The sequence below is a fragment of the Wickerhamomyces anomalus genome, assembly GCF_001661255.1.
Source record: "Wickerhamomyces anomalus NRRL Y-366-8 unplaced genomic scaffold WICANscaffold_8, whole genome shotgun sequence".
NCBI classification, from domain to species: Eukaryota; Fungi; Ascomycota; class Saccharomycetes; order Phaffomycetales; family Wickerhamomycetaceae; genus Hansenula; species Hansenula anomala.
In genome coordinates this window covers 144,456-157,579 of record NW_017567117.1, presented here as the reverse complement: position 1 = coordinate 157,579, position 13,124 = coordinate 144,456, and the positions used below count along the sequence as shown (strand labels likewise).

At 35.3% G+C, this 13,124-nt stretch overlaps 3 protein-coding genes across 3 annotated transcripts; all 3 read right to left on the bottom strand.

The window, feature by feature from the left end:
• Positions 1 to 13: 13 nt before the first annotated feature.
• Positions 14 to 919, bottom strand: PPA2 (inorganic diphosphatase PPA2; the record flags this gene model as incomplete). The annotated part of the gene is made up of 1 exon (XM_019186020.1): positions 14 to 919. The coding sequence occupies one exon, from the start codon at positions 917 to 919 to the stop codon at positions 14 to 16; it is 906 nt and encodes a 301-aa protein (XP_019035996.1).
• Positions 920 to 1,313: 394 nt separating this feature from the next.
• On the bottom strand, positions 1,314 to 3,986 carry RSN1 (Rsn1p; the record flags this gene model as incomplete). The annotated part of the gene is made up of 1 exon (XM_019182497.1): positions 1,314 to 3,986. The coding sequence occupies one exon, from the start codon at positions 3,984 to 3,986 to the stop codon at positions 1,314 to 1,316; it is 2,673 nt and encodes an 890-aa protein (XP_019035995.1).
• A 4,033-nt stretch (positions 3,987 to 8,019) lies between these two features.
• Positions 8,020 to 10,510, bottom strand: WICANDRAFT_98083 (uncharacterized protein). Its single transcript, XM_019186626.1, has one exon. The coding sequence runs from the start codon at positions 10,045 to 10,047 to the stop codon at positions 8,473 to 8,475; it is 1,575 nt and encodes a 524-aa protein (XP_019035994.1). The 5' UTR covers positions 10,048 to 10,510; the 3' UTR covers positions 8,020 to 8,472.
• Between the last annotated feature and the right edge of the window lie 2,614 nt (positions 10,511 to 13,124).

Here is a 13,124-nt window from a genome sequence, read left to right as displayed (position 1 = left end):
TAAAGATTCAATTTCAAACATAATAAACTCTATCAACAGATGCTGGAATCTCAGTATCTGCTTTTGGACCAAGAGTCAAAAACTCTTCTTCATTTACTTGTATGAATCCTGGTGACCCGTTCAAAGTTGTATTTTCAATGTGAGGTAACTTTGGATAATCTAAACCACCTTCAACTAATTTTTTCCAAGCACCATTTGAATGTGCAATAACATCAATGGCCTTCTCAGCATTTAAAAATCTACCCTCAAAGCCAAATTCATTTTCTGGTTTCCCATCTGGTATTTTATAGTCTTTGAACCATCTTCTTGTGCTTTCCAATAACCCTGGAAATCTAGCATCAACATCTGTAATGTCATTCAATTCATTAGCTAATGGATCACGAGTGTCAATGACAATGATTTTCCAATCCAGCTCACCACCATCAATCAAAGCTAATCCACCCAAGACTTTAGCTTCGAACACGTCCCCTAATTTTGCAACTCGTTGGCCGATTTCACAAACATCTATTGGGTCATCATCACCTTTGAAACCAGTTTCCTTATCGGTAACAGTTGGATCATCCCAAGTCTGAGGAATTGCACCATAATTATGCATATAACCTTTAAAGGGGAATAAGTTGTTAACAAAACGAACTTCACCATACTTGATATCTTGAGTTATTGGATTTAATTTGTTTTTCTTACTGATTTCAAATTTTGCATTTGTCCATCTTGGAATTTCAATCACAACATTAACAGTTTTGGCCTCTTTGTTTAGACTTAATGGGATATCATGGAAGTAAGAACCTAATTCACCATTTGGTAATTTCAAATAACCTTTAAAATCTGAAGAATATTTGGAACCTTCGGTGACGGTGTTGTAAGCGACTGTTGTTGATAAATGACGTTGGGTTTGACCCAATCTTGCTATAGCAGACATTCTTTTCACAGACAACTGTTTGAGAAAGCTCATTTTGGAAAATGAAAAAGGTCTGGAAGAGAATCCAATTGGTTTATATATTTCTCTGTACCCACTTTCTCTAGATTTTTCACCTTGTAAATTTTGAGCCTTTTGATGAAAAAAGATGGGTGGTAAGGGACACAGACACATAGATACTTTACGACCGAGGATAATTAATGAAAAATATTATTATTCTATAAAATTACATCAAACAAACTAAACCAAAATGACAGTGCTGGTACATATGCTGTACATGCAACGGATGGATGAATGAAACAAAGAAGGAATTCAACAACAAAAAACAATACCGATCAAATGAACGAATCAACAAGAACAATAAAAAAATAAAGGGAACAAAAACAATTGCATTTAATCAAGAAGTATATTTCTTGACATCTTTCTCATCATCGTTCAAGATACCTTCACTTTCTTCATATGAAGGAGGAGCACCAGTCCAAACAACTTTACCCTTTTCGTTGAAAAGAGCATTTTCATCACTAATTTCAATAATACCTTTGAAATTGTCAATCTCTTTAGTTGATAATCCCATTGGATCTCTTGGGATCCATAAATATGGCATTTTTTTAGAAACATCTGGATAATCATATGCATGTTCAATATATTCTGGGTCTTGGTTTTCAGTTGGATCAGCATAATTATAAATATCTGGAACTCTTGTCTTGACAACTTTATAAGATAAGTAGATGTGAGGTTGGAAAAATCTTTTCCATAAAGGTGCTGGTGGGATCAGTGTTGTATCACCATCGGCTAATAATGGAATATTTGAACCATAACGGTTTTTCTCCAATGAGAATCTACTCAAATCACCCATTTCATATTGAACACCTCTAAAACTTGATCTATCCATCATTGAAGATTGTTCTGGATATGAATCCTTGGAAAATCTTTTAACAGAAACTTGATTGATAGCTCCAGAGTTGAACGATGGTGTATCAGATTTACCATCTAATGGTTTCATAGTATCAACAGGAACAACAGTCATCAAATGATCAAAAGCAGAATTCAAATTAGTATGGACAAAAACAGTGACACCTAATGCAATGGCCATTAAAACCAAAGGACCCCAAGCTTTTGCAACAACAAATAAACCCAACAAACAAATTTCACCTAAATAAACACCAACTAAGGTTTGGAACAAAGCTCTTGGGTAAAACATACCTCTAGCATCTGGTGCTTCAGCGAATGCATAAGTTAAATTGTATAAATTAGCAACATAAACCAAAAAGAACCCAACAGTGGCAAATAAAAGAATCAAAGGAGAGATAACTGCATAAGTGAATGTAATAACTGCCAAATTAGTGAAAATTGGGAAAACTGTACCCCAAGCCATAGTTCCCAAGTTTGTAAATCTTGTCCATTTCTTTCTTGGGGTTTTATCAAAAGCTGCACCCAAAACATAAAATAAAACTAATGTAACAACTTGTAATAAGGCACCTGATGAAACTGAAAGACCTTGTAAAATAATATAAGAAATATAGAAGTTTGAAGCTTTTGGTAAATTTTCAGATAATAAATACATAGCTTTTGTAGGATCTTCTGCAACTTGTGTAGCTGTTGATGCAGCTGATGAGGAGATAGTGGTGACTAAAAACACTTGAATAACTTGGAATGCGAAAAAAGCTTGCTGAGTGAAATATTCAACATGTTGAACTGATGGAGCACCTGCAACTTTAGCCATGAATCTAATAAACATTGGCAATAACATCATCAATAAAGCCAATGCAACTGTAGGAGCTAAAGATGTCAAAATACCAAATAAGTCTTTTGGTAAACGATGCAAAAATCCTAACCATGGAAGTTTTTCAATAATGTAATTGATGTTTGAAATCATACCAACAAATGCAACAGGAACAGACCAAAAGATAATTAAAGCCACAATAGCAGCTAACGCACCAAATCTTCTAACTAATCTTTCCCACCAAAACAATCTCATATTCATCCAAACAATGTTACTTGGTTCAAGACCAATATAACGAGGTGACATGTGAAGGGCAGTATGATGAGTGACTGATTGGAAAGCCATTTGTGCAGAATATTGAGAACCAAATTCAACGAAAACGGAATTGAATGGTTTGAAATCTTTATGAGATGATTGTAAATCCATAACTTCTTGATTTAATTTTGGTAATTCTTCTTTGATGTGATCAATTGTATCAACTTTTTTACCAAAGATTGGTTTTAATCTATGAGTTGGTCTTTTGTTCTTTGGAACATAAGTTTCCATTTCATCAGGATTTGATAATGTTTCACCTTTCTTTTCAGCTTTTAATTTACGACTCATAGCATTTCTTAAAATGGTATTTTCTGCAGCTTCCAACTTATTAGCCAATTTTTCACGTTCTTCAACTTTTGAACGTAATTCTTTTGGAGAACGTGCAATCCAAACTTTTTTAACATCTTCAAATAACTTTGTAAATTCCTCTTCACTTAGATATTGTTCAGGAACTGTTTGAAATAAAACAACTTTTGAAGATAATTTTCTAGCATATCTTGGAGATGCCAATACTGCTTGTCTAATTGAAGTATAGAAAACCAATTCTCTATAAATGACATACAAGACACCAAAATAGAAAATCCAACTCAGAAACGCGTGAGCATAGAATCTTCCAGGATACTTAACATTTGAAAAAGACAATTGATCAAGACCAGTACTACCTTTACCACCTGTAGCATTAATTGGCAATAAAATTGGGAAAAATAAACATAATCCAGCAAGGCAAATACCGAAAACTAAAAACAAATATCTCAAATAAAAATAACCATCTAAACCAGCTTGTCTAATGATGAAATTATCTGATTTTTTCAACAATGGGAAGATCCATTCCCAAATACCACTTGGTAAAGGTTCAGGTTTTTTCTCATCATTGATTAAATTGAATGAAGATTTTGGTTGATAAATTCTCAAAAATCTCAATCTTAAAAGAACAAAAGCCGCCAAAAATACACCAAAGATGGCACCATTTGAAATCAATGAAGTGGTGACACCAGAAGTTGTTGTACCTCTGATTTGGGTAGAGTTGGCCATTGCCGAAGTATAATGATCAGATGAGTTTATGGTGGGCAATTGATTGAAGGAAAGAAGATGATAGTTAAAGTATTTTTTTTTCTTTTGAAAGGCAATCAAGTTGAAACAGCAAGAGCGCTAAGAGAAATCAATGGGACCCCGGTAATCAGTGTTGGAATTCAAGGGGGTTGTTTTGACAAATGAATGTGAGCCTGACTGGAATTAACGCGTAATCTATTGACTTCTTAGTTTGGTGTTTTCAACGGTTTTTTGTATTGATTTCAGTTTTGTTTTGATTTTGATTCTTCGAACAATTTTTTTTTCTTTTGATTTTGATGGGCTTTCACTTTTCTTCGCTCAGGCACAGGGTATAAAAATTGGAAGCCCCCTGGGATTTCAAATTTGTACGGTGCAGACTCAGCCTAGACTCTAGGTTGGCGCTGTGGGCGTCGGCTAGGCTGAGTCCCTTCAACTGTGCGTTCCTGGATGCAGGCCTCTTCTGCCGTTGCTGCAGGGCAAATCTCTGCCTGCCACGGGTTTACCTCTTTGGCCCGAAAAGGTGCTTGAAGGGTTGAAGCTGAGCCTAGAGAGCTCAAGAACGATGAACAAAAGAAGGATGCAACTAATGAGCATTGAGCGTCATTAAACGTGTCTAAGACCATGGTTGTATAGCTGCTGGAAATTAATGGAAAGCTGAGACCAAGGAATAACGACACCCTTGATCAAGATGTTGCAAATGGTAATGATGGGCAGCTGGTGGATATTTTCTTCGCTTAGGTAGAAGCGACAAGTTGTACACAACTTTCGATCGAGAAGTGGTAATTCGAACTTTGTACCTGAAAAGGTACACAAAGACGTTGAAAAACAGTCCGAGAGAAGATATTTCAAAACCATTTCACATATCCACAGTTCAATTCTTTCGTCGAAAGAAGGTGTGTACGTTGTTATATCACGTCTTTGCAAGTAGTTGTATCGAGAATCGAGGTCTTGAACGTTCTTGATACAGCTTTCTCAGAATTCACAGATCAACCTACCGATACATACTTCCATGTCTATGATGAATTCCTAGACAGCAGATATCTTGAGGTTTTCAACTACCAATCTCAAACACATCTTGAAGTCTATTCACGAACAACCAGTTGGTAGAGCTAGAAGCTATAGGTTGAAGAGCCATCTCAGCAACGGTATTGCTTGTCGTCTATGATATCTTTTGTTTTCATTTAGACTGGTTCACTTTGAAGAATTAAATTAGTTGATCTTGGAAATGCATGTACACCTGCACTACAAAACAACTTCCACTGCAAATTTTACAACATGTACAACTAATTCCTACGATTGATTCCGAACTTATCCTCCGAAGCATTCAACAGCACATTCAATACCTAAAGTCTGCGATGTGCAAATATTCACGATCGAATAAACCAAGCTTTCCAATCCCAAGTACCAACAAATCAAGCACTTAGATTTGAATTCCCTAGATCATACATAAAGATTCAAGACGTTCAGAATATCGGAAAAACTCTTAAACGTTGGGCACAGTTGTATACAGAATGCTCAGTCAGACACAGATTTATATCATCTCGGACCTCGAATAACCTACTTGAAGCCATATTTGGTACACTCTCAGTCATAATAAAGTTTTTTTCTCGAATTTGTTTATCTTGGAAACTTTAATTACTTGAAGCTTTGTGTACGTCCTAAATATTTTGTGTAGGCTGTTGATCAAACTGTTGAAAAAAAAAAGGAAAACCGTTGGTTTTCTAGCTTTCCAACTGTTAATTTCTCATAAAGGTTTAGAGTTTATGCTATTGTATGTAATTCCTTTGGAATTAAACAGGTTGACAGTAGACCGTTGAATGTTTCAAATAGCTGGTTGTCACTTTGCCTTTGGAATGGGATTGGTATAGTTCATTTAATTCAGCCATGTAGTTTAAGTTGTTGCCTTTCGGATTGTTCAATATTGCCTAGGTAAAGTACCGTAAAGTTTATTAAAGTTGTTCATCATTAAAGCCGGTCCAATGTAATGACGTTAAAGTAATATATTTGACCCAAAAGCTAGCGGTTACTCACGGGTCTTTACGTCTTCTTAATTAAGTGATCAGATCTTTGGACTTCTCAAGCGTAATTCGAGTGGTATATAATTTATTCTACGTGACTGTTTTACAACAGTGCCTGGTAATATTGAAGATATATGAGTAATTTGGGTACTGGCAATCAGTGAACTTTCAAATTCATACAGATTTTAACGCTGAGTCTTGACTAGTCTTGAGTACCACTAGATCTTTGGTTGTTATTTGTTTTTTTCAAATACCGTAACTTCTGGTTCCTGAATTCTGATTCCTAGAACGCTAGAGCAGATCCATATAATTTCATATCCAAACACCAGATTCAAGACCTGAATCTTTTAAGAAACTTTGCAGCATTTCATCAGATTGGAAAATTTACAGAACGTTGACTTCACTCCAAATTCAACCGTTAAACATCTTGAATCTTAAATCTTGAAGAAATCTCATGAGTTGCAAAGATTTCAAATTCTCAACCAAAAACAGTTTGATTCTTTATAAGTTTGAACGTTTGATCTGTAATTCTCTTCACCAATGTACCATTTTGCATACTGCATACACCAAAAAGAAAAAAAATCCTGCAAGATCAACCAACAACAAATTCCTGTTAAAGACGCTAAACTAGCGAAATCGACATGAACGCGTTCAGTTCGACCTTGGAACTTGATGAACCGTGGTACCTTTTTCACTAGTGTATCTTCTATGTAGTTAATTGCAAGGTCCATGCGCTCTTGAAGATCAACAACAACCAAAGATGAGAAGATGTATCACCAGCCAATGAAGATGGCTAAGCATTTCGATTACCTTGTCAGAATTGAGTGAAGCCCACGGTCTCAGGCGCGATTAATAGACGACCATTTGATTTGAACTGTTGTTGAGTTGGTCAAATTCTTTAATCTTTGCACTTGAGGTACACACCTTTGGCTCTTCAGTTGCTAGTACAAATCAACGTAATAAGCTTTTCCCCCATCAGAATATCACGATCCTCCACAAATCAAAACATCACCAGCACTGCGAGTGAACACTCAAGAGCTTCTCCTTCGTTGGTGATTTCATGGATGGTGCTTTCCTTGATATGTACGATACTATTTTAGATCGCCAGCACACTAAAAAAATTGATACGTAGTTTCGCGGAAGCATAGCTTGTAACAAGATGTGCCAGAAGAAGGCAGTTACAGCTCACTGATACTACAATCATCAGCTCATAATTGAAAAGCCATGTCAATTGAAGTCTATGTAACTATCGCCTGTTTCCCAACGGTCAACTAAAAATTATTACAGGACGTTCACGTCAAATACACCAAAGGACTAAACCGTCTATATGCTTTTAACACTGAGTGCAGCCCTAGTATCAAAAAATTAGAGCTTCTACACCATGTACAGCACTACGGCGACTACTCCTTTGGGGCTTTGAGTCTTGACTCTTGAGCGTTCAAAAATCAACAGGTATGTACCGTACCAAAAGGGTACCCATCACTTTATAGCAGCCAGACATAACTTGACTGGGGAATTGAGGTAGCAACTGAATGTGATGAAGGTTCCATCACCATAGATTAAGATTACACATACGTGGATTAATTAATGCCGTGCTCTATATAAACAGAATATTTCCACCATCCACCAGGTTTGGGTATCATGATTGCCAACGTCCCGTATAGTCTATCCATGTCAATTAATACTCGCTGTTAATCGGCATAGCAACTATGGACAACAGAACCAGTATGTTTCTTTTCCAAGTGAATCTAACAAATTGATCAAACGAGATCAACAAAAAGTGTATACTTTAATAGTATTTGTACTACTATTATTTCCTCTTTTGTTTGCTTCAATTGTCTCGGTTTACTATTTAAAAAGCCATCAAAACCCATTTTTGATTAACGGTACCAAAACAAGAACAATACCCGCTTCGAATGTAGAAATTAAACTCTACAATTGAGCCTCTACAAACAGTATATAATATAGTTAATGTACATGTCTTGCAATCAAACTTAGTGCTATAGTAATGGTATTAAATAGCTGTGTAATCTTTTGTACTAGCTTTGTCTCTATATAGTTGCTCTACAGTTAAGGTATTAGTACTTCAAAATTATTTTATTGTATACACAAATCAATTGTATGTATGAATGAATAAGGAAATCAAATATCTAAACAACAGCAGAAAGGAAAAAACACACAGCTCACAAACAAAACTTCAATCAATCATATCATAAGTATATTAAAGGAAAGACAAAAAACACCAACTTTATAAAAAAAAACACACAACATCAAACATTAATATAACGTCAAGTTAAAAAACCATCATATAATCAAATTAGTTAAAACTCCAAAATTGTTGATCAAAACCCAATTAGTAAAACAAAAACCACACCAGTGAATCAAATTGAAAAGAAATTAGAAAAAGTATACCCAAGTTTAAAAAAATTCCAGCTATCTTTACCCGTGACTTAAAAATCATCTTGACCATCAGGAATCTCAGCATAATAACTTTGTAAAGCTCTTCTTAAAGCTGGGATTAATTTCTCCCACTTCAAGATACGAACTTCTTTATCAAATCCTCTTGGTTTTCTAACATCATAAGCCATAATTCTTGTAGCCAATTCAATTCTAAAATCTGAATAATCTGGTGATATGTTTGAAATTTGATTAAATGAATTATTTGATTCACTTTTTGGTGATGATGAATTTGATCTCATTTCATTATTAGACATTCTTGAACTAATTGGTCTTTTGGACCAAAATGGAACTAAATTGGATCTAATACGTCCTCTTTCACGACGACGTTCTGCTGGATCTTGAACTTCTGTACCAATCAACAATTCAACAATCTTGATCACTTCAACACTGGTAATATAAAAACTTCTTTTAGTTTCTTCAACACCATTAGTATTTGTTGAACCATAACTATAATTATTCATTGGTGTACTATTACCAGATTCTTCTTCATTATCTGTATCTTCACTTTGCTTTGTAAAACATTCAAGACATGAAACTTCAACAACATCAACACCAGGTTGACTTTCCAATGGAGTTGGATTCTCCTTTGCTGAACCAACAATAGAAAATTTGGCAATGATTTTGGAACCAACTTGATAACGTTCAATCCTTATTATTCTTCTTTTATCAGCTTTTTCCTCTTCATTCCAAGTTGGTAAACAGCACTCTTGTAAATTAGCATCCAAGAGTTCTAAATTAACTGGAACATAATGATGATTAGCTGTAGTCATGATTCTTGGAGGTTTTGTTGCTGATCCACCCGAACTTATACCTCTAATGACTCTATATCTTTGATATAATGGTTTGACATTTGAATCATAAAGTGTAGTTGTTGTAGTGATTGTAGTGGCACTTGTTGGAGGATTTGAACCAAATGTAATTGATTGTGGTGATAAAGAAAATGGTGAATCATTCGAAGTTGAAGTCATAATGTTTGGTTCACTAAGATATCTTGATCTTTGGAAATGTTCTTGTTTAACTCCTTGTACTTGGTTTTGTTTTTGTAAATGAAATTGATGTTGTTGTTGTTGATGTTGGGTATCTATACTTGATGGAATGAAAGCATCAACTGGTGGAAACACTGAATCTTCAGATATAAACCCGCTATTGGAGAATTGTGCTGTTGATGAACTAACAGATTGATCAAAAGGTGTTAAACTTGAAGATGAATCATCAGTAGAACTTAATGGATGTGATAATTGAGGTTGTATTATTTGCTGAGTTTGGTTTAAATCCAAAAGATTGGCATTTGAAAGGAAGACTGGTTGTTGAAGTGGTGGTTGTTGTTGATGTTGTTCAATTGATGGAGAGACATTACTTAATGGATCCATGGTACTTGAAGCTAAATCATATGAATGATTAATCATTGGTTCCAAATTCATTGGTGGTTGTCCAAGGTTGAAGTATTCAATTTGATTGGTTGGGAATCCAAACCCATTCAAGTCACCAATTGTACCTGAAGCAGTTGGAGGATTTGAAAATTTGAACATTGATTGATCATAAGGATAATCTTCAACTGAGGCCATTTTCCGAGAGTCTTGCATAAATATATTGAAACTTTAATTGTTGTTATACTATCCTTGAATATAATATTGTTGTTGTAATGATACTAGTATCCTCAATCTTTTGTAATTTATAATTGAGTTCTCGTACCTTCAAAGACAAAATTGTCAACAAAATGATGAAAGATGATATTTGTAACAATTTGAAATGTGTTGAATAGAAATAGTATGAGTTCAAGTAGTTGTTGTTGTTGAACTTTGCTTGAATCACTTGCTTATAACTAAAATCCTTGATACTTGAAAGTACTTGAGATTTTTTCTTCTTTGACAAAATAACTTGTTGTGTATATGAATGCTATGAGTAATGTAAGCACCGTGTTGTTGAAGATGATTGTGTTTATGTTTCTTTGTTTGTAATGTGATGATGATCAAGGAACCAAATGCTCTGTTGTCGATTGATGGATATGATTGATTATTTATATAATTGATGGATTATTTTTTAGTAGAGTATCAAATCCAGTCAAACTACGTAACATTGATTCTTTTTTTTTTAATTTTTGATTTTTGGGCTCTGGTTCATACATTTCGTTGCAATTACATTTAGCTGGTAGATTCTGTACTTTAGGAGAACTGCAAGTGAAAATCCATGAGGCTTGGGAAAGTCAATTTTTGGGTCTATCTTGTATGCACAGTCAAAACCTTAGCTAGAGGGCTGTATGCATGTACAAACTCTAATCGATTAGCCTAACAGCCTACACACTCTGTTACCATAGGTACGTGAATACCGCCAATCGTCACCTAGTGGACCTGGAGGCTAGGGCTCAGGTCCCAGCCCCCCTCGAGGCTCAGACTATCAGCCCCCTAGGGTGGCAGAGACCTCTGATCTACACACAGGCTGGGGCTTGGTCACATGTTGCTGAGCCTACGAGGTCGCTAGCCTCAGATGCATAAGGATTCAAGGCTGTTGTAGTTCGCCGCCTCAAAAGCTTCACTTGCATATTTCGAAAACTTGATGGAAACAATTTAACCGGGATGGTAATTTAAAGGTACACACAACTTTTTTCAACTCTGAAGTCATAAGGCATCAACCAGTAACTGATAACGAAAAACCTTATCATGTTCAATTTTTTTGTTATGTCAACCCAATCAAACTGATATTGTAGTAACAGTGTAGCCCACTGTGTAGTTGATACAATGTTTGACCTTCACTTCTAAAGCCATATGGGTTCGAAATACTTGTCTTTTACGAACTTCCATTTTGAGTGCACACAACATTGGTGCGTCTTTCCTGATCGCCAAACAACATTTTGAAACCACATGCACACACCAGGAAAGAAGATCATCAACACATCCTCCAAACTTCACATATGCGCTTTAGCTAAACCAATTTGGAATCCCGAATCCACAAATTGAGGTATCAACTTCCTTTTCATCCAGCAATGTGCACATAAGCACACCTTATGTTTCGAAAGCCAGTGAAGGTCACTCAAATGACAAACACAGCACTGCTTTGGTAGAGATAATCGAAGTATCAACATTTGGTACGTTAGATTGTACCTGGGGCTTAATCATTCCGGAATTGTGTATTGCGATATTGATCATTGAGCTGAGTTTTTCGTCGACAACGACGTGCTGGTTCATAGAACATTAATGACATTGATTTAATCGAAGATATGAGCTATTGTCCATATGAATACTATTAGATAGCTAGTCAATATAAGCTTCCTGATCCTTTAATCAGGCAAGCTGCTATAGGACAGCGTCCAAGTTAACACAGACAGTTACTATAGTCAGGTTGCGCCGCTTGGAATTAGGCATTGATACTCAATGATCAGAAAGATGTTCTTTAATTCTTGAACATCGGTATATATTGTAAGCTTTTGGGTTGTATAGGTAGAGAATTGTAACAATAGATGATCTTTGAATGTAACAGTATTGGTGAGCTTAAGCATTGTGGAAATGGATAAGTAAAAACAATATGTCTGATTTTAACTCAATTGATTATTATAAACTCAGCACTAGTTCTTTGCTACTACTACAGTCGACTTTTCAACTTCACACAATTCATAGCCTTCTTGTATGCTCAAAAAACTTCAACTGTAGTTTAAATCATGACTCTTACCATCTGGTTTGCCAGACGCGAATAATCTAACAAAGACCGTGGTATTGTCGATGTCTGGTCAATCATGATCATCCTACAAAGCCAAATATCAAGTTATAAGCAACTCTGAAACCTTTTTCCTTTACTAATCTATTATTTACTTCTTTAATTACAGTAGTAAGCTGCTATTCGCCTACTACCAACATGAGATTAACAAGTACAAGATTGGATTTTTAAGGACGGATGTTAACGTCCGGTTAAATGAAAGAGAAAACCAGTATTGCTGAAGAACATGGATATTTGCTAAAGCAATGCTATTGAAAGGCATTTCGACCAATTACCCCAACGTTGAAGAGCTCTTAGGCATTAAGGGCAGTATCTATCCTCATATTCTTAATTCTATTATCTAGAGCTTCTTGTTTATTGGAAGTAAAACTACATCATCATACTGCTTCCGCCTCGGGTTTCTATTGGAGTACTAATCATTAACGTCAAGTTAAGCTTATTCTTGTACTTAGTCAAGTGCCCCTAGAAACTAAGCCCAGATTATCTAGTACAAGCAATGTAAGGGAACAAAGATAGTTGGGAACAAGTTGCTTGAAAATCAGAAAGACTATATTCTCTGCAAGGTTACTCAGTTCGAAAGCTTCCTGGGCTATATTGAATATCTACCTAACCGTCACTAAGTTGATTGATGATTTGACGCTTAGAGTCTTTTTGGAAACCTATTATTTTAAGAAACCAATTACTAGAAATCTAGTGGTTGTTTTAATTATTAATGAGAAATGTGAATTTGGAAATTGAACTTAATGGAAGTAATTGTATAGTTAGAAAAGATTAGAAATATAAGAACGTTGTCTGTTAGAAAAAAAAAAAAAAAAAAAAAAAAAGTACTTAGCCTTTTGATTAGCCCGATCAAGGATCTGTGTGTTTTGATACTGTTTTGCAACTTGAGGAATGTGAAAAGCCCTGTCATCTTTCATTTAATAGCTTATACGTC